This window comes from Cydia fagiglandana, chromosome 17, assembly GCF_963556715.1.
Source record: "Cydia fagiglandana chromosome 17, ilCydFagi1.1, whole genome shotgun sequence".
Lineage (NCBI taxonomy): Eukaryota > Metazoa > Arthropoda > Insecta > Lepidoptera > Tortricidae > Cydia > Cydia fagiglandana.
Genome location: NC_085948.1, coordinates 14,613,339 through 14,637,144, shown reverse-complemented (window position 1 = coordinate 14,637,144; position 23,806 = coordinate 14,613,339). Strand labels below are relative to the sequence as shown.

The 23,806-nt window shown below is 39.7% G+C and overlaps 1 protein-coding gene across 1 annotated transcript in view; it reads right to left on the bottom strand.

Annotated features, from left to right (window-relative positions):
- The window catches only part of LOC134672894 (protein NDNF-like), a 61,982-nt gene continuing 38,176 nt past the window's right edge, over window positions 1-23,806 (bottom strand). The window contains exons 5-15 of the mRNA XM_063530843.1: window positions 20,875-20,993; window positions 12,059-12,267; window positions 10,745-10,836; window positions 6,352-6,510; window positions 3,294-3,399; window positions 2,417-2,574; window positions 1,992-2,140; window positions 1,729-1,748; window positions 1,256-1,406; window positions 453-551; window positions 1-130 (exon numbers count right to left, since the gene is read on the bottom strand). Coding sequence (XP_063386913.1) covers window positions 1-130; window positions 453-551; window positions 1,256-1,406; window positions 1,729-1,748; window positions 1,992-2,140; window positions 2,417-2,574; window positions 3,294-3,399; window positions 6,352-6,510; window positions 10,745-10,836; window positions 12,059-12,267; window positions 20,875-20,993 — 1,392 coding nt within the window. The remainder of the gene's footprint in view (window positions 131-452; window positions 552-1,255; window positions 1,407-1,728; window positions 1,749-1,991; window positions 2,141-2,416; window positions 2,575-3,293; window positions 3,400-6,351; window positions 6,511-10,744; window positions 10,837-12,058; window positions 12,268-20,874; window positions 20,994-23,806) is intronic.

Genomic DNA, 23,806 nt, shown 5'->3' with positions numbered 1-23,806 from the left:
TTATGCGCAAGAGTAGTCGATGTACAAAGTTTTGTATGGCACAGATATTCCTTTGCTTGAGGCTGTCACTTGTACGGCGTATTTTCTTCCAGTCTTCAGTCCGGTCACTTTCTGCTTTATCACTCGCGATCTGTAAAAAAGTATGATAGTAAATCATTATGTTTACTATTTTTCTCAAATTATATTTTCGCGTCTTCTCAAACCCACCCGCTCAAATTTTAAAAATATATTATGGAGTGGTGGGAATTTGAGGCAGGACGGTCCGAGTCCGGGCCAAGGCGTCCGGCATTTCGATTTCTATAGATTTTTCTATACATTTAGATTTCACGTGATCACAGAAAAGTGTCGGACGCTTCGTGTAGGACCCAAACCGTTCTATTTAGTACGTCATCCTCCATGGCTGGCATGAGTGATTTTTTTTTTCAGGTTTTTTCGCAGTTAAAAAAACTTACGGCGGCCGTTGCACGCGGTTAATACAAGTTTTCGAAGCTCGCTTTGATGCGCAAGAGTACAGGTCTCCGCTGCTTGTCTCTCGAGCAACTATGCAGTACCTGTGAACAATGCAAACGAGCATTTGAAGAATTTACTTAAGTAAGGTGGTCCCTAAGCGCCACTTGCACCATTCCACTAACCCGGGGTTAACCGGTTAAACCAGTGTGAAATTGTGCTGGTAACCAGGGTAACTCCAGGTTTAACCGGTTAACCCCGGGTCAAAGTGGCCCTAAGAAGACGATGTCGATCGGCGAGTTGGCCCCGTAGACAACATGCCAATCGCTAAGGCTACGTAGTGAACGAAACGCAATCTGTCACTGTCACACTAATATGGAAGAGTGATAGAGACACAGAGCGATTCGATGGCGAAGCGCAAGCAATTGTCACCTTGGCTAGGCCGGCGCTTCGGCCTCAGCTCTCGCACTGTCGTCCGACAATTCCGGTTCTATGGTGCCTAGGGAATGCAAATCGGTTATTTTTTGTACGGTAATAACCGCGGTTTCAGTTAATAACCGATTATTTCCATACAAAAAATAACCGAAAATAACCGATTTGCATTCTCTAATGGTGCCCCAGAGAGATATTGATTTGTTTTATGAGCAATTATGTTTAAATAAATATACAAATACCTGATGACGTCATTGGCGTAGTGCGTGGCCTCAGCTCTCGCACTGTTGCACTGTCGTCCGACAACTCCGGCTTAATGATGCCCAAGAGAGATGTTGATGTATTGATGTGCAATATAGTTTAAATAGATAAATACCTGATGACGTCATTCGCGTAGTGCGTGGCTGGCAAGAAGGCGATGTCGATGGACGAGCAGGTGTGCTTCGGCCTCAGCTCTCGCACTGTCGCACTGTCGTCCGACAATTCCGGCTCAATGATGCCCCAGTGGGATATTGATGTGTTGATGTCTTTGTGATGTGTAATAAAGTTTAAATAAATACCTGATGACGTCATTCGCGTAGTGCGTGGCAGGCAAGAAGGCGATGTCGATGGATGAGCAGGTGCGCTTCGGCCTCAGCTCTCGCACTGTCGCACTATCGTCCGACAATTCCGGCTCAATGATGCCCCAGCGGGATTTTGATGTGTTGATGTCTTTGTGATGTGTAATAAAGTTTAAATAAATACCTGATGAAGTCATTCGCGTAGTGCGTGGCAGGCAAGAAGGCTATGTCGATGGACGAGCAGGTGCGCTTCGGCCTCAGCTCTCGCACTGTCGCACTATCGTCCGACAATTCCGGCTCAATGATGCCCTAGCGGGATTTTGATGTGTTGATGTCTTTGTGATGTGCAATAAAGTCTAAATAAATACCTGATGACGTCATTTGCGTAGTGCGTGGCTGGCAAGAAGGCGATGTCGATGGACGAGCAGGTGCGCTTCGGCCTCAGCTCTCGCACTGTCGCACTATCGTCCGACAATTCCGGCTCAATGATGCCCCAGCGGGATATTGATGTATTGATGTCTTTATAATGTGCAATAAAGTTTAAATAAATACCTGATGACGTCATTGGCGTAGTGCGTAGCTGGCAAGAAGGCGATGTCGATGGACGAGCAGGTGCGCTTCGGCCTCAGCTCTCGCACTGTCGCACTATCGTCCGACAATTCCGGCTCAATGATGCCCCAGCGGGATGTAGATACTGTCAGCTAAAAGAAGTACAAAATAGATTATTTGGACATTTTAACTGCTGCTCTTTTTCACTGTTTTTTTTTATTCGTGACATTTTTGTTGAGTTGGCTTTCTTTTGCGAAAGAATTACTGTTATAACGTGTAATAATGCCATCTAAACTTTACCATATGATATGACTAATAGCGCCATGTGTCAACAAAAGCAAACATTGATTATTTTTATCACAGAGAGGAAGAAAGCGAGAGGTAGAGAGAGAGAGAGAGGTAGAGAGAGAGAGAGAGAGAGAGTTTACCTCAATCCCAACATCCTCTTGGTCCCACCGGCTAGGTAGGACCCTGACCACATATCGCATCTTAGCCTCTTCAGAACTTGAGTCAAACTGCACGGAACCTTCATCGCTGGTCTCCTGAATCGAAGTTGAAGCGTCCGCGGAGAATTTGAGGTAGCGATCTGAAAAAAAATTATTTGGGTCAAACACATTTTAGAAAAAACTGACTTTTGTAAACAATAGGTACAGAGTAAACGACTTTAGTATATACAAGTGTTATATTATGTCTCGTTTAGGAAACTATCCTATATTCGTGGCAATGTATATCTGCTTGCCTCTCACTAGGACCTCGACATCCACTGTACCGCCGCACGATGCCACGGAGACGGAGAGCCAGAGAGGAGAGCCCACTGACTCTTCGACTATATTCACATTAACAATTGAACTATAGAAACTAACCTATATTCCTGGCGATGTATATCTGCTTGCCTCTCACTAAGACCTCGACATCCACTGTACCGCCGCACGATGCCACGGAGAGCCAGAGAGGAGAGCCCACTGACTTCGAGGATATTCACATTAATAATTGAACTATAGGAACTAACCTATATTCCTGGCGATGTATATCTGCTTGCCTCTCACTAGTACCTCGACATCCACTGTACCGCCGCACGATGCCACGGAGAGCCAGAGAGGAGAGCCCACGGACTCTTCGACTATATTCACATTAACAGTTGAACTATAGAAACTAACCTATATTCCTGGCGACGTATATCTGCTTGCCTCTCACTAGGACCTCGACATCCACTGTACCGCCGCACGATGCCACGGAGAGCCAGAGAGGAGAGCCCACGGACTCTTCGACTATATTCACATTAACAGTTGAACTATAGAAACTAACCTATATTCCTGGCGACGTATATCTGCTTGCCTCTCACTAGGACCTCGACATCCACTGTACCGCCGCATGTTGCCACGGAGAGCCAGAGAGGAGAGCCCACGGATGACTGTGAATTTAAATTAAATAAATGTGACGTCCTACGGGTAAAGGGTACCTTATGGCAGTTGGCGCTTACGCTATTATTAACGTTGCTCCAATATTATTGCGGCGCTATGCGACGTAAGCGCCAGCCGCCATAAGGTACCTTTTGCCGTGGAACGTCACAAATAATCATTAAAAGTTAAGAATAATAAGTTTACAGAACTACTTGCCTATGAAATCTTTTACATTTACATTTATATTCACTTAGTCCAACAACCTTTTAATTCAATGATTCTTCTTTGTCTATTACTATTAAAGAAACGAGTATTAAAAGGCGCTTACGCAGCAAGTCTTAAGAACTTTAATAATAATAACTAGGCATATAAAAAGTTGGAGCATAAGTTATTAGAGCATCGTCATCGTCTTAATAACGAATCTTTTAAGTAAGCATTCTACTTGATATTCCAATATCCAATCGCGATCTTAAGCCGGATTTAGACGGTTGTAACGTGTAATGTAATCCGTCGCGTAATGTAACACGAATTCTACCTGTGGACGGCATTACGAGCATTACATTAATCCATCGCCTATCGGTTCTTAGCTTGCGTTCACACGTTCACGCTATATTAAACGTAATCTTACATTACGCGTTATATTACACCCGTCTGGATCCGGTTTTAAAGTGATAGTGGGGCAAAATATTATTAGCTACTTTAGTCCGGGTCCAGACGGCTGTAATGTAATCCATTGTGTAACACGAATTCTGCGTGTCGACGGCACTACGAGCATTACCTACATGTAATGTAGCGCTCTTGTCGAATCCATCGCCTGTCGGTTAATAGCGCGCGTCAAACGTTCACGCTATTTTACACGTAATCTTACATTACGCGTTACACCCGTCTGTATCCGACTTTATAGTGATAGTGGGGCAAAAAATTCATATCTACTTTAGCTTCGTTGGTAGTGTCTGTTAAAACTTGGCTGTTAACTTGAGTTCGACTCCCGTATTTATTATCTGTCTTATGTTGACGAGCATGAATATTTGTTTCAGAGTTATAAAGGTTTTATATTTAATTTTTGCGTAAGGACTGTCACCGTAGGTACCTAAGTTATGTTCAAGCAGATATCGTAAATTTTATAGCATTTTAGTTACAGCGGAGTGGTGTTAGCGGAATTGTTGTAAACAATTTCAACCCTGTTGATTAATTAGCGTTAATTGCGTTAATATTACGCTTAATTTACCATTTCAGTTGGAATTATCTATACCATTTCCGTTAACACCACTCCGTTGCACCACAATGCTATAAAATTTACGATGTCTGGTGAGAAGTATCATAGAGCAAGCAGTATAAGTGACAGTAGCTGACTTGCACTGTATTCAGTACACGATTGGACTAAATGGGCTGGATAGGTATATACTGCATTTTATCGCTGCCGATAAGTTCCGTGCAGCGACAAATTACCGTGCACCGGTAAGACACGTGACAGAGATAGAGCGTGACTAATGGTAGAGCTGTAGCGTGGCTAAAAGCTTCAGAGCTACTCCGCTACAAGCAGACTGGCGGCGCGATTCGGGAAATGAATTAGACATTAACTAGATACGATATAGTAAAGATATGTGACGTCCCACGGATAAAGGTACCTTAATGCGGTTGGCGCTTACGCTATTATTAACGCCGCTTAAATATTTGCAGCTATGCGACATAAGCACCAGCCGCCGTAAGGTACCTTTTGCCGTGGAACGTCACACATCTTCACTATATCGTATCTTGTTAATCTCGAATTCATTTCCCGAATCGAGCCGTAGATTTAGGTACCCCTGTACCTAATATAAGAATTAGTAGTATAGGTAAAAAAACTTAACGAAACCACTTATCTACTTAAGTACTTTTGTTTGTCTGAATATTTGAATAATTCACAAGTACTATTAAGATTCAGGATCACGACTCACGACCTCAAAATCACCCAGTATTTAAGCCCACTTGACGTACGGCTCGATTCGGGAAATGAATAAGAGATGCACTAGATATGAAATAGTAAAGATATGTGACGTTCCACGGCAAAAGGTACCTTATGGCGGCTGGCGCCGCGATTCGGGAAATTAATTAGAGATTCACTGGATATGAAATAGTAAAGCTATGTGATGTTCCACGACAAAAGGTACCTTATGGCGGCTGGCGCTTACGACGCATAGCGCCGCAATAATATTGGAGCGACGTTAATAAACGTAAGCGCCAACCGCCATAAGGTACCTTTATCCGTAGGACGTCACATATCTTTACTATATCGTATTCAGTTAATCTCTTATTCACTTTCCGAATCGCGCCGTTAGTCAACTATTAATGACTGCTGCTGATTGTTCGAGAACTAAAAATAATTAGAATTTTGATTTATCTGAAAGAAATGAAGTACCTACTATTTCCAACATGATGTGAAAATATTAATTAAAGAAAAGGAATTTTAAAATTCCACCTAAAACGTGAATATTTCTCGTGTTCAAGTCTTAAATCAGATTCAAGGAATCTTTATTTGATTTCGTATTGACATTATTAAATTGAGTCTTGCTCTTTGAAATTCTTTTTGTGTAATCAAGTTTTTAGGTAGGTATCAAACGGGCGTCAAAAGGTTTTACCTAGTAATAGAAGTTCCAATTATTATCAAATAAATATCGAATTTCTGGATTCTAATTATTTATTTGTAATTTGGTATACGTAACTTTATTACTATATACCTGTCTATATTTTACTTACCTACATATAAGTACCTAAGTGTATTTTAAAAAATAATTTGTGACGTACGATATCTTTGGAATTTATAACGTCCATAATATCCCACTTACTACCACTTTACCATTATCACGCTAACTTATGCTCCTATTAAAAGTTGAAATAATTCGAACGCCTGTTAATTAAAAATAGCAATTTCTCTCATCGTAACAATTGCAAACTCTATCATCAATCTCACAGGCGTTGCTTACCTTAAAATAGAAGACACTTTTGCCCCTAATGTCTGCTCTATAAGGTGTATTTTCCCGTAACCTCCTCGCTGTAGATGTCCTCGGGCGGACGCTGCCTGTAGCGAGCAGGGATCCTGCCCTGCGGTCGCGGGCGACGGCAAAAACACTCACAAAGTATGTCTGCAAATGAAAATCAATAGGTATTGTTATTAAGTTGAAACGGGTAATAATTGATTGGGGCTTAGAATTATGCAATCAATGCAATGATCTACCTGTACAATAGAATACCTCGTTGTATTCTATTGAGCGGTCAAACCCGATAAGTCGAGATATATTTTCATTCAAATTAGAACTATTTAATCATATATTCAGAGCATTGTCATGTACACATTCAATAACGTGTCACAATTTAAAAGGCCAGTTCATAACATAACTTACTGCAAGGGCACACAATAGTAGATATATACATACTTATTTACAGTTATAAACGATTTAGACAAGTCTATGGTGATGATGACGGCGGTGGTGGTTATGTGTAGGTATGATGATATAATAATCATTTAAACCTCGTTTAAACTTATCAATTAATTATTAAAATGTCAGCAAGTCACATAAATTAATTCAGGATAGAACCGTCAACAAATACATTGAAATAATAAATACATAGTTACTATCTGTAACGTGCGTGGATTTCTTATTTGAATAAGAAAATAATATATGTCGATATATCGGGTTTGACTGACTCTCACCTCTCGAAATCATAACATGGCAAAAGAATAGTGCAATTGTCACTAACTACACATGTTGTTATTGTAAATAAATACAAATAAACATGATGATGTATTATTTTGTTATCGCCCGACAACTTGAACAGAAGATTTACTACGATGAAGAATTTTCTCTGACATTTTTGTAGCGTACGGATTTAAAATTCCTTGAGAATTTAGAGATAGAGAGATAGAGATCTTTATTTGCATACCATAGTAAGTACAGATGTTTTATACATGGACCCTGGAAAGGGTGTAGCAAAAATTGGTGGTTAACAATTGACGGAGCAGCAAAATAATAACATATACCACAGAATAAGTAATAGTACTACATGAGTACTACCGTACAGAAGACTCACTCTCTAACAAAACGCGTCTGTCACGAATAGCACAGATATGACCGCTAGGTGGCGACAGCGCGATGTACTTTTAGCTACCTGTATAAAAGCGACGAAATCGCGGAGTGAGCCACGCCTGCATATACCAAGATGCGTAAAAAGTAAAAAATACTGCAGAAGACTTCGAATTGGCTAGTAAGACGATGTAACATTATGATTAGATAGGTACTTTGTTGAGTCTAATATTGAAAAGAAAGAAAATATATTTAAGTAAATGAAATACTAAAAAACCTAAAAAAATTAAATATAAAATTGGTATAAAATTGTAAGTCATGTCAATGCTAAAGTGTAGCCTCGAGCGTGCAATCCACTTTAAAATCAATTCACTACTTAGGGCCCGATTTGGATTTTGAAATAGACATCTATTAGATATCTTTTAGTCATCACCAAGATACGATAACGATATGTTTAAAATCTAACCTGTCAAATTTGACATTTGCGCGATTCTGGAGATACTCTTAAACGTTTTCCACAGGATATGACTTGGAGATTCAATTCACATCTAATAGATATCTTACTCTATTTGACGTAAAAGTGACATTAGTTGACCGAATTACGCTGCAAAAGAGAACTAGTTGATATCTAACTAAACTATAACGTATTTAGAATGGAGCTAGTACGTGTCGTCTCTTGTGAATATCTTGAAGTTCGAATACGGCAGTTATACCCAAAACAACGATCAGGATGACCACAGAGTCACTCATCTGAACAGAGTAGCGGGCTTGTACAATAAAGGATGACACGCTAGACCGGGCCGGACCGGGACCATTCAAACACGTCAATTTCTATGACGGCTGATCACGTGATGCTTTCCATAGAAAAAGAAGCGCCGGAAGCTCCGGCCCGGCCCTCTCTAGCGTGAGTCATACACAGACCATAGATTGTAATTTAAATTTTTTTAGATGTACCTACCTAAGTATAGTCAGACCGTAAAAAGTCTGCAGCGTTTTTGATAGCCCACGCAGTGCAAGTGTCATTTTAAACGTCAATCTTGGATGAAATTATGACGTTTACAAAACACTTACCTACACTGCGTGGGCTATCAAATCCGCTGCAGACTTTGTTTGGTACGACTATAGTATAGGTAATGCTAATTTTATTTCAATTCAAATTTAAACAAACTTTAAAATTAAGTACTTTCAATGTTTCAAGAATTACATTATTGAACCCCTTGGTGGTGGTTTTTATAATAACGTAATGTGGAATAATTGTAAAAGTAACACCATCACCAACCGATTCTAATTTTATCGAAATGAAAATTCTTGAAAAATATTTTAGTACATTCTGAGCGACGAGCATATAGTGTCTCTTATGGTAACATTCCATTTCTAACCGCAGCTGCACTACCGGTACTGAACGCGTCGCTGTCATTGTCAATTTCCATAGTAAAATGAACAGTAGTGCAGCTGTCGTTGGAAATGGACTGTCACATTTAGTAGGTAAAGGTAAGTAAGTACAGTTATACGAGTATGAAGATGTAACTGTGGATTGTTACGTCCTCTGTGGTTTTAACTAATGCAGTTACCCTTTCTCAACTGAATGTATTTTTAACCAAGATTTTTGAAGGGTGAAAAAATAATACTTTTAATATAGTTTTTCAACTTGTAAGGCACTGAAAAGTCGTATTTCGATTGGTTAGTTCTCAGTTTCTCTTATTTTGGAACATAAGCAAATTCTCGAACAGTAACTATGAGCTAATTAACATTAATATTAAGTATTAGTGGTTCACGTGGAAAACACAAAACTATAGCAAATATGCATATCAAACTCCGTATAAAATAAGTAAAGTCTAAGGAAAAAACGTGCCTCGGGAATCAAGAAAAAAATATGCTCGAATAGATAGCACCATATCTTTGGCCTATACTCATGTAGATGGCGTTGGTTACAAAATTTACTATGACAATACACTCTGTTCTCTTTGACTATAGCAAGTCTATATGTAATTATGTATTTGATATGTAAGAATTTGATATGTTTTCTGAAAGAGCTACGTATTTGTATAAAGTTATGTACTCACTGAGTATAATTGCATGAATTCTATAGTAATTTAAATTGTATTTTTCTTAATTACTCGTAATGCATGTTAATTATAAGATGTAATAATGTTTTGAAAAGATGTGTCCCGCCGAGTTTGTTGCCGGTCCCATATTGGGATACCCTCCTCCAATTGAGGGGGGATTTAAATCTTCTCGGGGCAGAGGTGTACGGTTGGAGCCGGTAAAGGTTTATTTGACGTTCATAAGTGCATTGTAATATGCCTACTTGAATAAACAATTTTTTATCTTTATCTTTTATTCTAGTCTTCCTATGTCCGTATGTATACCTAATCTTTCGTTCCACTTGCCCAAACCAATTGAGAAAATTGCCTTCAAAATGTAAACATTAAGAAAAGTGGCGGAGGTAATAGAGATTCGTCTCCTAATTTAAGATCTAATTAAAAAAGGTCGTCTCATTTCACTTCAATTCCGTACTCGCGTCTATTTTATTAGATTAACGTCACAGATCACTTAGGTAAGGGTACAGTGTAAAAAGTTACAGTGGACCGACGTCTTTGATGCTTGCGTAAATGACGACACCGCACAAGAACACAGTAGGGTTATCACAGACTTTTACACACCACCAAAAACATATCTTTTTTTTTATTATGAATGGGCTTACTCATGGCCACAGACTAGCCGAGGCGTAGACGTGGCCTACGATGGAGCGAGCTCGCCCAGAAGGTGCCTGTTCAGTCTTGATTTGAAGGTTGCCGGGTTATAAGAACACGGAAATATAGACGCCGGCAAGGAATCCCATTCCTTGGCAGTGCGCATAAGGAAAGTAGAAGCAAAGCGCTTCGTGCGAATTGGTGGAATATCTACCAAGTAAGGATGGAAACCGGCCGTGCGTCTAAAAGTCCGATGGTAGAATGGGGACGGTGGAATCAAATAATACACGCTAAGTTGTATTACTAACAATGCCAACAATGGCAATGTATGCCGCTAGGGTGCGCGCAATCGGCATGTTAGCATGGCATTTGCAATGACAAAGTCTGGCGCTGTCCTCATTAATTACGTCTAATAATACTAGCTCGCTTTGTTTTGATCAAGTCGGTAGAAAGTTAGCTTTTAAGCGCTCTACACACTAACAGCGGCCGCTCGGTGTTTTCCCGGTATAATTTGCCGAGAAAACGCTGGGCACAACTAGTCTGCACTCGCCTTTATCATCTAATAAAAAAAATTATGAAATAAATTGTGGTAAAATACGTACTGTACTAGGGTCCAGGTTCTCGATCAAATGATGCGTTCTGTCCCCAACGCAGGCCACCAATGGATCTTCATCCGACACCTTTGTACTGCGACCTGTGGTTAAACAACTTTTTTTAAATATACCTACCTATACATACTATTAGTAGTATTAGAACAAATTAAATTATTTTCAGTAAATATTTTAATTTGTTTTTATTTCAAGTAGAAACACAACTATATAAATTATAAACTGAAATAAATGTCATACACTAAGAAAAGGTGAGCAAGGCCTCCAGACCTGAGATGATCCAGTTAGAAGGTCGTACCATACTGTTCTACCTTAGGAACGGCCACTTGGCCAGGGGGCGCCATAGGCCTTCAGTAAGAAGTGCATATACTTGGAAAAATTATGTGGCCTGGTGGCCGAATGGCACAGGCGCCTGCTGCGATAGCAGAGGACATTGGTTCATTTTCAGCCTGGGGCACTGGAGGCCTTAGCCAAAAACCTCACCAGATATCACCAAGGGGGAGGGGGATCAAAAAGTAGCCGAAAACACTTCGCGTGATTTGGGCACATCCCTAAGTGTTAAAAGGAAATGGGACGAAACCTCAAAAGTCTCAAGTATGTTAGATTTGCCTCAGAAATAGAAAAATATATTCTCCATTTAATCAAAAAAAAAAACATTTGTTTTCTGTAATAAGGTGCGCAATAAAGAGTATTTGTATTGTACATATTGTATTAATCTGTCAGTTACACGGAAAAAAACATTAAAATGCAAGCGTGAAAACCGCGATGATATATTTTACAACCCATTTTATTTCAACTAATTCCCACTACTTCCGGCATATTAAAACGCTTTCAATTGCCGTCATAAAATATGAAATGAGTCTGCGTTTTTGCCATTATTATCTGCCTTTATTTATATGGTTTCCTTATTCTTTATTCAAACAAGTATAAGTTTACTTACAGCTAGGTACAGTCGCCATCAGATATATCGGAGCGGCCAAGGTGTTCACAATATCTGAACACGCACTCTAACGCCCTGACAATAGAGGCGTGTTCAGATATTTGTGAACACCTTGGCTGCTCCGATATATCTGATGTCGACTGTACCTACGCCAAGATGTCAAGGCACTTAATACCTGTTAACCGGATAATGTCTATTGCTGGACAGTGGCGTGAATAAAGGACGACTCATGCTAGACCGGGCCGTGCCCGGGCCGAGGCGTCCGACATGTCATTTTCTATGACGGCAGACCGGTGATCACGTGGTGCATAGAAAACGAAGCGCCGGAAGTAAAAAAAAATTACGAAAGACTGTTCAAGTGTACTTACTGAATTTCCGTCTTCTGTAAACGCTCTTGAAATTCCCTTCATAAATATTGTAGACATCTTCAATTCTGTTTCCTGCAGTTCTGTTTCTCTTGTTCGTCAGTCTACAATCCGTGCTAGGTTTAGAGTCGTACTGGGCTGCGCAGAGCGATGTGTAGTTCGTGCGATGTGATGCCACGATGCAATAGCTCGTGGTTTGTGGGTCTATCGGGCTGAAACAAATATATTTGTCAAACTTCCACCCCCTTATTCATAAAACTTTACGGGCCTGATTTTGTTAAATTATGTTTTGTCCCTTTCTTCATCATTCTAGCCTTCAGTCGCCCACTACTGAGCATAGGCCTCTCTTCGTGTACGCCACTTATCCCGGTCCTGGGCTAGTCTCATCCAAAAGTTTTCCGAATTTCCGAATGTCATCCACCCAATGACCCAACGGACGCCAGGCGCTTCTTTCATCCGAAAGCGGCCACCAATCCGTCAACATTTTGATCCACCTGCGATCACTCTGCCTAGAGCCTGCAACATGGCCCTTTCTTACAAATACATAAGTCAAAATGACAGATAAAGACGTAGGTACGATTATTAGCTTTATTATTAGCTTAATTGAGGCTTGTAGTGCGTTTATGAATAAGGGGGTTACTTTTTAAGATACGCTCTTCATACAATAGCTACGCTCTCATTTTAAAACGACACGCGATATTTCAACAACGTAACTCCAACGCCAAAGACGGATTAATCCGTCACAGACCACATAGCAACATAGGCCTACGTGCGTATGCATAAAGTTCAATTTCAGTTTTGACACTTCGGTGACGTGGCGTCAAAGTAACAGCTTTTGCGTTTGACACAGTGTCAAAAATATTAAATTAGGTACATGAAAGTTGGCGTGACTATATACGTGACATATATATCAATGTCTGTTACGTCGGTAAAAATTGTTATATAGGTACGTATAGAAAATAGGAAGAGGAAAACTAGGAAAAGTAATGTAAATGAACTCGCTTTAATTTTTTTGTTGAAATTTCTTCAAAATATTCGGCTCCTCTATGTGGCTCTGATACACAGGCGTTTGTTATAAATATCAACAACATGCCGCAGTAAATTATTTTGACAATGTATTTTTAGTCCACCCTGTAATTTCACTCTGTCAGATATAGTATAATACGAGTAGATATCTCACATTAGAATGTGTCCATATGGATGGGACACATTCGATAACCGCTTACAGCGAATACAATTTAATTTGAAGAGGAATTCCAGTGCATGCACAAACGTACAAACAGCAACACTCCTAACATCGGTGGACCTTATGCCTTTTGTAATAAGGTCCACCGATGTACAGTTAACAGTGTGAGCGATGGCACAATGCAACTTATCACAGCATATACGAGTAATTTATATAAACTAACTAACTAATATGGCTCAGCGACCCAAAGAGGGTCTTGGCCTCCGAAACGAGAGCACTTTTCCAGATCCTGCGCCATTTCCTGCCAATTATCGGCTTGAAGCTGACGCAGATCCGCTTCCACACTGTCTCCCCAGCGGTATCTGGGCCGACCTACCTTGTGTACCAGTCGGTCTTGGTACCTTGGCACCAGGTACGCGCTCTTGGCAGCCCGATCCTCTCCCATTCTTAATAGGTGATCGAACCAGCGAAGCAAATTTATATAAAGAAGAATCAAAATCATAAAAAGCCGGTTGCACCGCCAAAGACAGCGCCCAGCTATTTAACGCTACGGCCAGAAATGTTAATAGCGACGGCCGACACCTATAAGGTATCAATTAGACAGGGGAATGAATTGGCGGGGGCTAACGTTTAGATTTACGTTTATCCGACCGCCTTATTCTTCGGAGGGTTCTCTTTGGTTGATGACTTGAGTGATAGGAAAGTTTTCTTCTCTTCTTTGTTGTTATACTCTTCGCAGTGTGTGGTCAACTGCTGACATCAGGCACAGATGTTGCTTGCCGTACGATTTTTTGCGGTTGGGGGTAATTCTGGCAAATGCGTGGCAGTGTTGGCAGGAAAGTTTTGCTGCTTATAACATCTACTGACACAAAAATAACAAATACCGCAGAGCCTTTGAACCTACTGAAACTACCTATTGAAACTACTGTCCGACCGATGTTTCCGTTTCGGCAGATTTCGGGATAAAAATTATGTTTCAGCCGAAGGTTCAGTTTAAACCAAAAAATTTCCGAACCTTTCGGCCGCGATGAAACTGTATTTTCGGTAGCGTCCGAGCAATGTTTCGGCATAAAAAAATTGTATGAAAATAATTCAGCTAGATTAAACATACGTCTATTTGTTTTGCTTTCCTTTCGAAACCTTACTGCATAATTTTACAAAATCTTTTTATCATTATGGAACCCTAGAGCCTATTGAATAGCAGTATGGTATAGCATAGCCCGTAGTTTCCCAGATGCGTGAAAAAGTTGTTTACTTGGACACCGTCTGCATAATAATGCTATTCTTCGAAGAACGCTTTTTGCTAGCGGCACTACTTTAGTATATATTAATTAAGCTTCTTACATGTCATTTGACGTTAAAATTTACCGTATAAGGACTTTTAAGGCCGTCATTTCAGTGGAGATGGTATAGCGGTATTTTTGATTTATTTATCGTATGACATGAGTTATAGTTTACTAGATTTAAGTAGTGAGGTGAGCGGTCTTCACTCATATGCCTTTTTGAGGTTTTCAATCCGTCCCTAAATTTGATGAAAAGGCATTCGAACACAATATGTTCGACCGTATACTCAGGATCAATACACACACACAAACGGTACACACACGTAAAACAACCGGTGACGCACAGAGGGGAGTCATACAAGCCCCATTTATACCAATGGTAGACTTGGTAGTGTTTCCAACCCCTTTTCTAATACGGGCGCGGTTGGTCGAAGTCAACCTGACCCCTTGATACCTGAACCACAACCCCTTTTTTAAAATTGTCCTTAAGTTTGGCATTCTACAAGACTCAAAAACAAATAAATATAAAATAAAACATTACGTAAGCAATTATGAAATTGTTTAGGTTCAATAACCTAATCGCAAAATCAGATATAACAACGACGTTTCTCTACTAGGAAAATAATACAAATAAAGGATCTGCTATATTGGACCGCGAGCCACGAATAGATTTCCATGACCAATCGCCTCCCGGGTGATAACTCGTTTATTGGTTAACGGCTATGTATGATGATCCCTCATGTACGTCAGCTGGCGCTAAACTATCATCTGACAAAGTATCAAGCGGGAGCGATGACTGACGATATTTGCTCCTGGCCAGCGGTCTATATTATATGCATTGGTGGCGATGTCGTAGTCAGATCGTATAATCCGCCGTATTACATTACGGCTAGCTGTTTTCAAAAACAGGGGCGTTTTGAAATGCGGCGGTTCGACGATTAGCCGGATTGTCATTGCGATACGTTCTTCAATAAGGCGGCCCACGTTTAGCCGCATCGTACATTGTAGAGTGACTAGTTCTTTCGGTCGCCTTCGTAACCGGAGTTTGACAATGTTTGCAATTTAATTTATTTCTACCATGGTCCCACCGCACTACATGTGTTTCTTTTCCAAAACATTTCCGTCACAACTTAAATAGACGGAGCCCCGCAAGCGGGGCTCCTATTTCTGGGCGGTTTGCCCTTCGGGCATCTGAAGTTACCTAACGAACCTAACCTAATTACCTACCTACGCTTTTTTCCCCAAAGTGTAATGTTTTCACGGACGTCTCACTTAATCAATAGGTTAGGTTCGTTAGGTAGCTTCAGATGCCCGAAGGGCAAACCGCTCAGAAATAGGAGCCCCGCGAAGCGGGGCTCCGTCTAGTTAAGTTGCGAAGGAAATTTTTTTTTTGAAAAGAAACAGTCCGACAAACTCCAGATTTGATGGACACCCCAGCGTTTGTCAGGCAGCGCCACGAGTGTTAAAAATGGGAACTAAAAACTGTCAAAGCGGCGGCTAATGACTCGCTGTATTACATTACGGCTAGCCGTGTTGAAGAACGTATGGCGCCGAATACATTCCGGCGGATTCTCATTCAGCCGCATTCAATACGGCTAATCGTTAAACCGCCGCATTTCAAAACGCCCCTGTTTTTGAAAACGGCTAGCCGTAATGTAATACGGCGGATTATACAATCCGACTGCGACAGCGACACCATGTCTATTCCCAGTAAGACATCAGAAAAACTTGGAAAGAAACTTGAGATGCTCATACAACATTCCAACCGTCCCTGCATTTGAATCAAATTGCGCTCAATTTACAATAATCGAATAAAAAAAGAAAAAACTGAATTGAAAAAAAGAAATTGGCTTTAACAAATAAAATATTTATTAAATTCATAAACAATTAAAATGATTCTAAATATGTTTGCGCATAATAAAGTCACCAACAGTACTGTCTTACATACCGTAGAGTCCTACAAGAAAGCATAACACGTTTACACACGCGTAAACATAAAAGGATTCTTTATGCATAGCTGTGTGACAAAAACTCAAATTCTTTCGTAATCAAGAAAGGCGGTGTAGGCTGAGAGGTGACCACAAAATCATCGGTTGCTCAAAATCCAATCTTCTCAGATCAGATATTTAATGCTTAACTCAAAAACCAGTATTACTAGAAAGTCTGTATGTTAACGAATATTGTAAGTACTCCGCCATAATGTATAATTAGGTTATAAAATGATTTAATATAAGTAGCAACTCGATTAATTTCGGAACTGGCCCTGACAGGTGTTTCACTTAAAACGAACGTAATTTACGATTGCAGATGATTTATAATTACTCCCAACATTTTTTAATGTAGGTTTTAATAACTCAAATTAACATTTTTACGTCATCAATTCAAATAATTATTTTGTTAAAAATATTTATTTATTAGTGAATCAATATAAATAATTATTAATTTTTAGTAAGCGCTACTCGTAATTGTTGGATTTAATTTACTATGTAAACATAAACATAATTTTAAACATAATTTATTCAAAAAATGTAAAACAATGCTGCAACAGCCGTAATAATCCACAAAAATACAGTAGGTACATAATGAAATGAGCTTCCTAATAGCTTCTACGTCTGTTATGCGTAGTGGGGCAAAATAGCAGTCGGATTTTGTAGTTGTATAGCGAAATCGAAATAATTTGGTGACCCTACGGTTGGATCATTCCTAGACCAAAGAATTGGCATCGCCAAGCAGTGTAGGAATGTGACCAGCCTTATGGGCACTTGGGCACCCTCCGCAGGGGACAGATCTGGCCTTAAGGCCATAGGTAGGTACGATAAGTTTTATTTTATTACTTTGATTCATTTAGTTTATAGTAAATTTAATGTATTTTTTTTACAATTCAGTAATGATAAATCTATTCATGACATTGCATTACACCATCATTAGACCATAGACATAGTTATTCGTTCGTCTCTTGGTCTATTAAAAAAAGTGGCTGGAACAACCTTGCCTTTCATTGTTAGTAACTTGTACAAACATGTGTTGATCGAAAGGTAATTGATCCACAGGTTTTTTTTATCTTAGCTATGGATGCAAAGCCTAATACCAATAATGGAATAGTTGTTATGTTCAGTAACACCATAATTAACGATATACGCGTTGGTGTCATTTTAGATAGCACTAACGATCACGGAGCAAAGCTTCCGTCTGTCCAGACATACAGACAGACATGACTTGACTTACTACGAACCCCTAATAAAAACGAAGCTCTGTAACTGAAACCATCACTTTCGTGCCTCAAGTATATATTTGCTGCTGGATACGAACATTAGATACGTCAATTAATAGATCTAGAAACGATATGGATTAGATTTGTCAGTGTCAAAAGTGACGTATTTGTTTGAAGAAAGTCACATTTGACACTGACATATCTAATCCATATCGTTTCTATATCTATTAGTTGACGCATCTTAAAGTTAGAATCGGCCCGTTGGGCTATTTAATAACATTTTATAATGTTGGTGAAATTAAAAATAAAGTATTTTAGCTGAAAAAACAGGTATTTACACGGGTCGCGAAATATTCTCGTTACTCTGTTTCGCTGCTTATGAAATATCCGAAATTTTAGGACAGGCTTATTTCACAAATTTAGGTTTGCCATCCAGAAATGTAAATTTAATTTAGCTGAATTTTAGCTTCAAAAATAGCCTACAATTTATTTGCTCCGAACGCCGGACTTCCGGACACCTGTGACCTGAATTTCGGATCCTAAATTTACATAAATCTTTCGTGTAGGTATACTAATACCTACTAATATTTCTTACTAGCACCTATCTGCTTGCGATTTTGTGTGGAAAGATAATTAAATGGCGAATGATAAAAACTATCTAATGTCGAATTATAAACTGAAGTAAGTACTAAAGAAAACATACCGGTCAAAATCATAACCCTCCTTTTGCGTTGCGGGTAAAAACCGCCTAGACCAGCGGGTCTCAAACTTTTTTGATGACGGAACCCTTTCGGCAAGCGAAATATTTGACGGAACCCCAGATAAAAAAAATTCGTTCATCACTGTGGACCAGATATACCTATAGAAGAGCTGTTTTTTTTCTTATTATTACAAGTATATTTTCGCGGAACCCCAACAGAGGCTTTGCGGAACCCTAGGGTTCCGCGGAACACACTTTGAGAATGGCTGGCCTAGACTTTCAAAGATAGAATCAAGAAATATTTCATAAAAATAATTTGATTTGTTCCCTAGTCTAATGTCCATTTGTCCATCCCCGGGCTCAAACTATCTCCATACCAAAATTGCATCTAAATCGGTTTAGCGGTTGAAGAGTGAAGAGGTAACAGATAGATTTACTTTTGCATTTATAAAATTAAGGTCGGATTTTTACTCGATTCTACCTTCCATTGGTAGCTCCCACAAACTATTTAACACTAGCTTTTTCACACGACTTCATCTGCGATAAAATGTATCCCATGTCCTTCCCGGGACTCAAACTATCTCCATACCAAATTTCATCTAAATCAATTCAGAGGTTCAAACGTGAACATACAGTATTAATACGTACATACTAATATCACTGCTTCAATGCCGTGTCGTCGTTTTAACCGATTTCATTCTTAAAGAGATTTAGAAGAAATTATGAGCTGGAAAAGTGCAATAATGCCAGTCATTCATAATTTCCCTGAATCCCCAGGCATATTCGACAGCTTCTTGAAATGCTCGAATAATCACTTCACGATATAAAGACGAACAATATTTTTTTCTAAGTTATTCTGAGGGTCTTGAAAGGGTTGAAAAAACAAGTGTTCGCACAATTCCTCGGCCTTTTTCTGAAGAAAAATACAGCCAAAGTGGTACAAGGGTAAAAATTGGTTTGGTGCTTAAAAAGGCCAAATGTCAAGTCTACTTATAGGCAAAAGATGTGTCTGTATTCAACCGGTACAAATGATTTTCCGCTTTTTATGAAAGGACTCAAGTGACGTGAAAATATCTTATTTTGTTTTCACGCTTTTCGGTACTAAACTCAGTGCGTAGTGCAACATACACTTTTTTTTAACTCCTTGTTTTTACAGTTAAGTCTAGAACCTTAACAAAGTTTTAAAAACCGCGGTCCAAAGTAACGGTCAACCTTTTTCCAGAAAACCTGGTCATATCACGCACGGACCATATATGGCTTGGATTATAATTCATCTAATACATCACTCATACTGTTATTACTGCGATAACTAAGTGATCTTATTTCAAAGGCATATGAGCTACTTTACAATACATTTCCAAGTAGAACTTGTATTGAACAAGCCTCGAAGAAAATCTATTGAAAAATCAATCACAAAATGCCTCTCTTAAACACATGGTTCTAGTAAAGCATTCTATTATGTACGTTATCATAACAAGATAAGGTACATTTTGGGTTAATTCTTCTGTCTTAAGTTGCAAGTGGGTTAAGTCTATATGGTTCTAGATCTGTGAGTTAGGGCTGTCTAGTTCCTAGACTCGTAAGTGGCAATCGGACACACGTACCAGATTTATTGTCGGGTAGTATGGGTAACGGTGAAGGTTTTTATTGATTTCTGTGCGCAAGAGCATGATTTAAGGCTTTCGCGGTTTGTGAGATTGGCATTTAAGATGTATTTCAATCATAAAGTTGGTTGAAAGTTCAATGGGTTATACACATTAATTAGGTTCCCGTATCTCCTGTAGACATTCAGTTAAGGGCTATTTCATGTTCGTTCGGTAAATGGAAACACTTTTTTTAGTGAAAACGCGGCTTTATAGGATGCTTAGATAATTCACTACGCACACTGACCACCCAGCTCATTCCAATGAAATACACGACACATCTGGGAGCCTAGCCAATATGACAATCGTACAACAACAAACTTCAACCGAAAATAGAAAATGCATCGGGATGACAGATACTACGAAAAGCCACGCGACTATTTCTATACATTTTAGTTTCCCTGTCATGCCCTACCAATCCTATGGTCTCAGTTGGCAGAGATTTTTTAAAGCCACAAAGCGCGGCTCATCTCCTCATCTAAACACCTAAGGTCAGGCGTGGCTCACTCCGCGATTTCGTCGCTTTGCTACAGGTAGCTAAAAGTACATCCGTTCGACCCCAATTTAAGGGTTTGCCATAAGCCGCGCGTGGCGCTGTCGCTAGCTAGCGGCCATATCTGTGCTGATCGTGACAGACGCGTTTTGTTAGAGAGTGAGTCTTCTGTACGGTAGTCCTATTATTTACTGTCTGAATAAGATAAGCTTGAGACTGGGACAAGTGGCGTACTAGAAGAAATGCCTACGCTCAGCAGAGGCTGAATAAAAGGCTGATGTTATGATGAAAAATGTTACACACCTAGGGTCCCAGTTGGCAGAGAGCCTCCGTCTGGATCGCACGCGCAGTCTTAAGCGCACGGTGCGCGGCGCCTCGCCACGCACGCTCACCGCCGCCGCTCCTCCTGCTTCTGAAAATAACTGAAAACAATGGAATGTGTTACCCCTTTATTTATAAAACCGAAGAGAATTTAGTATCCGTGCGCGTTGGAGGGTCTGCCATCTTCTGGCCTGAATCGGAAACATATGTGCACATGTACATTGCTAAAACAAGTGCTACTATATCGTTCTCTCGGTACGTTTCCTTGTGCATAGTAGATTCTGCCATCTTGTGGGCTACATCGGAAGCATAAACGACGCATTTCCGCCTTGCGCCAAAAATCTTATGGCTCCTATGCTGCCCCTGCCCCCTATAGTTCATGCACGGGGCCTATATAGAGGCGGATTGTCAAATTATTTTTGTAGTCCAGTTTTACTTATAGAGTCAGACCAAGAAAAGTCTGCAGTGTACGTGTTATTTTAAACGTCAAACTTCTATGTTTTTTTTTTATAAAGCCTATAAGGTGTCCCACTGCTGGGCAAAGGCCTCCCCCCTAGACCTCCAATCCTCCCGATTAAGTGCAACATCTGTCCAGTTGCTGAGAAATGTGTCCATCAGGTCGTCCCGCCATCTCCTCTTAGGCCGACCTTGCCGGCGTTTACATTGTGGCACCCACTCCGTGGCTAGCATGCATGCATGCATGCGTCGTACATGGCCTGCCCAGTCCCACTTTAGCCTGGCGGTTTTTACCCCAACGTCGACGATGCCTGTTTTGGTGCGCAACGTAGTGTTCCGGATCCGATCCTTCTCACCCCAAGCATGTTGCGCTCCATCGCTCTTTGGCAAACCTTCAGTTTGGTCTTTTGTAACTCGGTAAGAGACCACGTTTGAGTACCGTAAGTGAGGATTGGCAAAATGCACATGTCGACGAGTCTACGCTTAAGAGCTAATGGAAGGTCTCCCTTCAGTAGCTCCTTAAGAGACCAATAGCTCTTCCAAGCGTTTTGGATCCGTCTTTCGACCTCTTTGTCCTGTCTTTGGTTGAAAGAGACTATCTGCCCCAAGTACGTATACTCGTCGACATCAATCCGTTGCAGACTTTTCATGATGCAACTCTATCTTTGCACAGATAAATTTAAACTTTTAGAACGCCAATGACTTTGATCCTTGTTCTTTCACCAAATGCGTTAACCTTTTAACCGCCAGCAATTTTTGATCGAGCGTGCTCGTGTCGCCACCGACAGTAATTGTACCACGCAGAGTAAGGTTGGCATAGTTACGGGAGTTATAAAGTGCTGTAAAAACCAAATCAGATCTTTGTCTTATTTATCAGACTGTGGCGAAATGAGCTGGATATGTAATGTCTTATATATCAGACTATGGCGGTTAAAGGGTTAAATATGTTAATGTCATAAAGTTTCGCCATCTACACGAGCACAGCGAGCAGGACGCCAAAGGTATGGCGCCATCTTTTCGAGCGTTGTTCTAAGTTCTTGAACAATTCCAAATGAAATTAAAACCCTATATTTCTGATGTAAAGTTCAGGCTATTTATAAATGTATGCACTCCATTAGAGGATATTTTCTATTCATTTTCAAAACGTTTATATGCGAGGCATGATCCTCAAGCCATTCAAAGTATTCAAACATGAAACTACACTCACAATAATATGTAAATCTCGTACGATCCCTTTTGACAATGTTCCAAAGGTTTTATATCAAGTGTGTCGATGCCACGAGGTTGATTCAGATTTTAAAAAATACGATTTTGGTTTCGATGTCTTAATTTGACGTTTAAAATAATACTTGCACTGCGCGTGGTATCAAAATCGCTGCAGACTTTTCTCGGTCTAACTTTAGTCATATTGACAATATGACAAGCATACATTGACTCTCTCCAATTTCATTTCATCTACTGCGACTCTATAACAATGTAACGTGGCATTCTTTATAATATTATGTACATACAGTAATAGCCATCCGACACGGAAATTTGAAAATTCATTTAGTTAATGACCGAACGAAAGCGACGATCGAATCGAAAAATATAGCAGTTCACAAATTAAAGCTGAATTTCTAATGGCTGTTACGGGCTTTTTGTGCGGTAGGTCAGAATATAATGGGCGACGAAACACGCTGAGATAGTTAAATTGGTATCCTATTTTTAAAATCCGAAAGTGATATTCGCAAGCTGCAGAGAGTTATTGGAAAATATAGAGTACAAAGGACGTGTATGGCCTAAAATGTCAACCGGTTTAAGGGTCCGTACCCAAAGAATGCTCAACTGTATAAAACAGCTTAATTACAATTTTACGTTTTCACGGTTAATATCAATGTTAAATTTCAAAAACACGAATTCATTTTTAAAAATAAATAAGTTTGCAAGAGTAAAAAACTTCGCAATGTTCACTAAACTTTTGTATTAGCCATTAGCAACAAACTTTCCTTCTTTTCCAAACATTTTGTCATTTAATTTTTTTGCTGTCCAATATTTAGATACATTCAACCACATTATATTCAGGGATTTCAGGGCACTTAGCAAGATGGTTTAGAATAATCATTAATATTTTCTTATATTAATTTTAAGATTTTTGTACAGTCACCTGCAATAACATGTTACTCTTCGAACGCCGCAAAAATATGTGACACGCTCTTATGGCTCTACAAATAAGATCGTGTCAGATATTTTTGCGGCCTTCAAAGCGTAACATGTTTTTGCAGGTGACTGTACTTACTTCTCGCCGAATATCATAATCACATAATTCAAGTTGAATAGGAAGTGAAGTACTTACCTATAGGTTTTAATATCCTTAATTACTTAGTATGTTTACTGACTCGGTAAAAAGGGTGATATTTTAGACGTCTTTTTTTTAACTTAGATTTTTTAATAGCTACAATTGATATTTTAATATTAA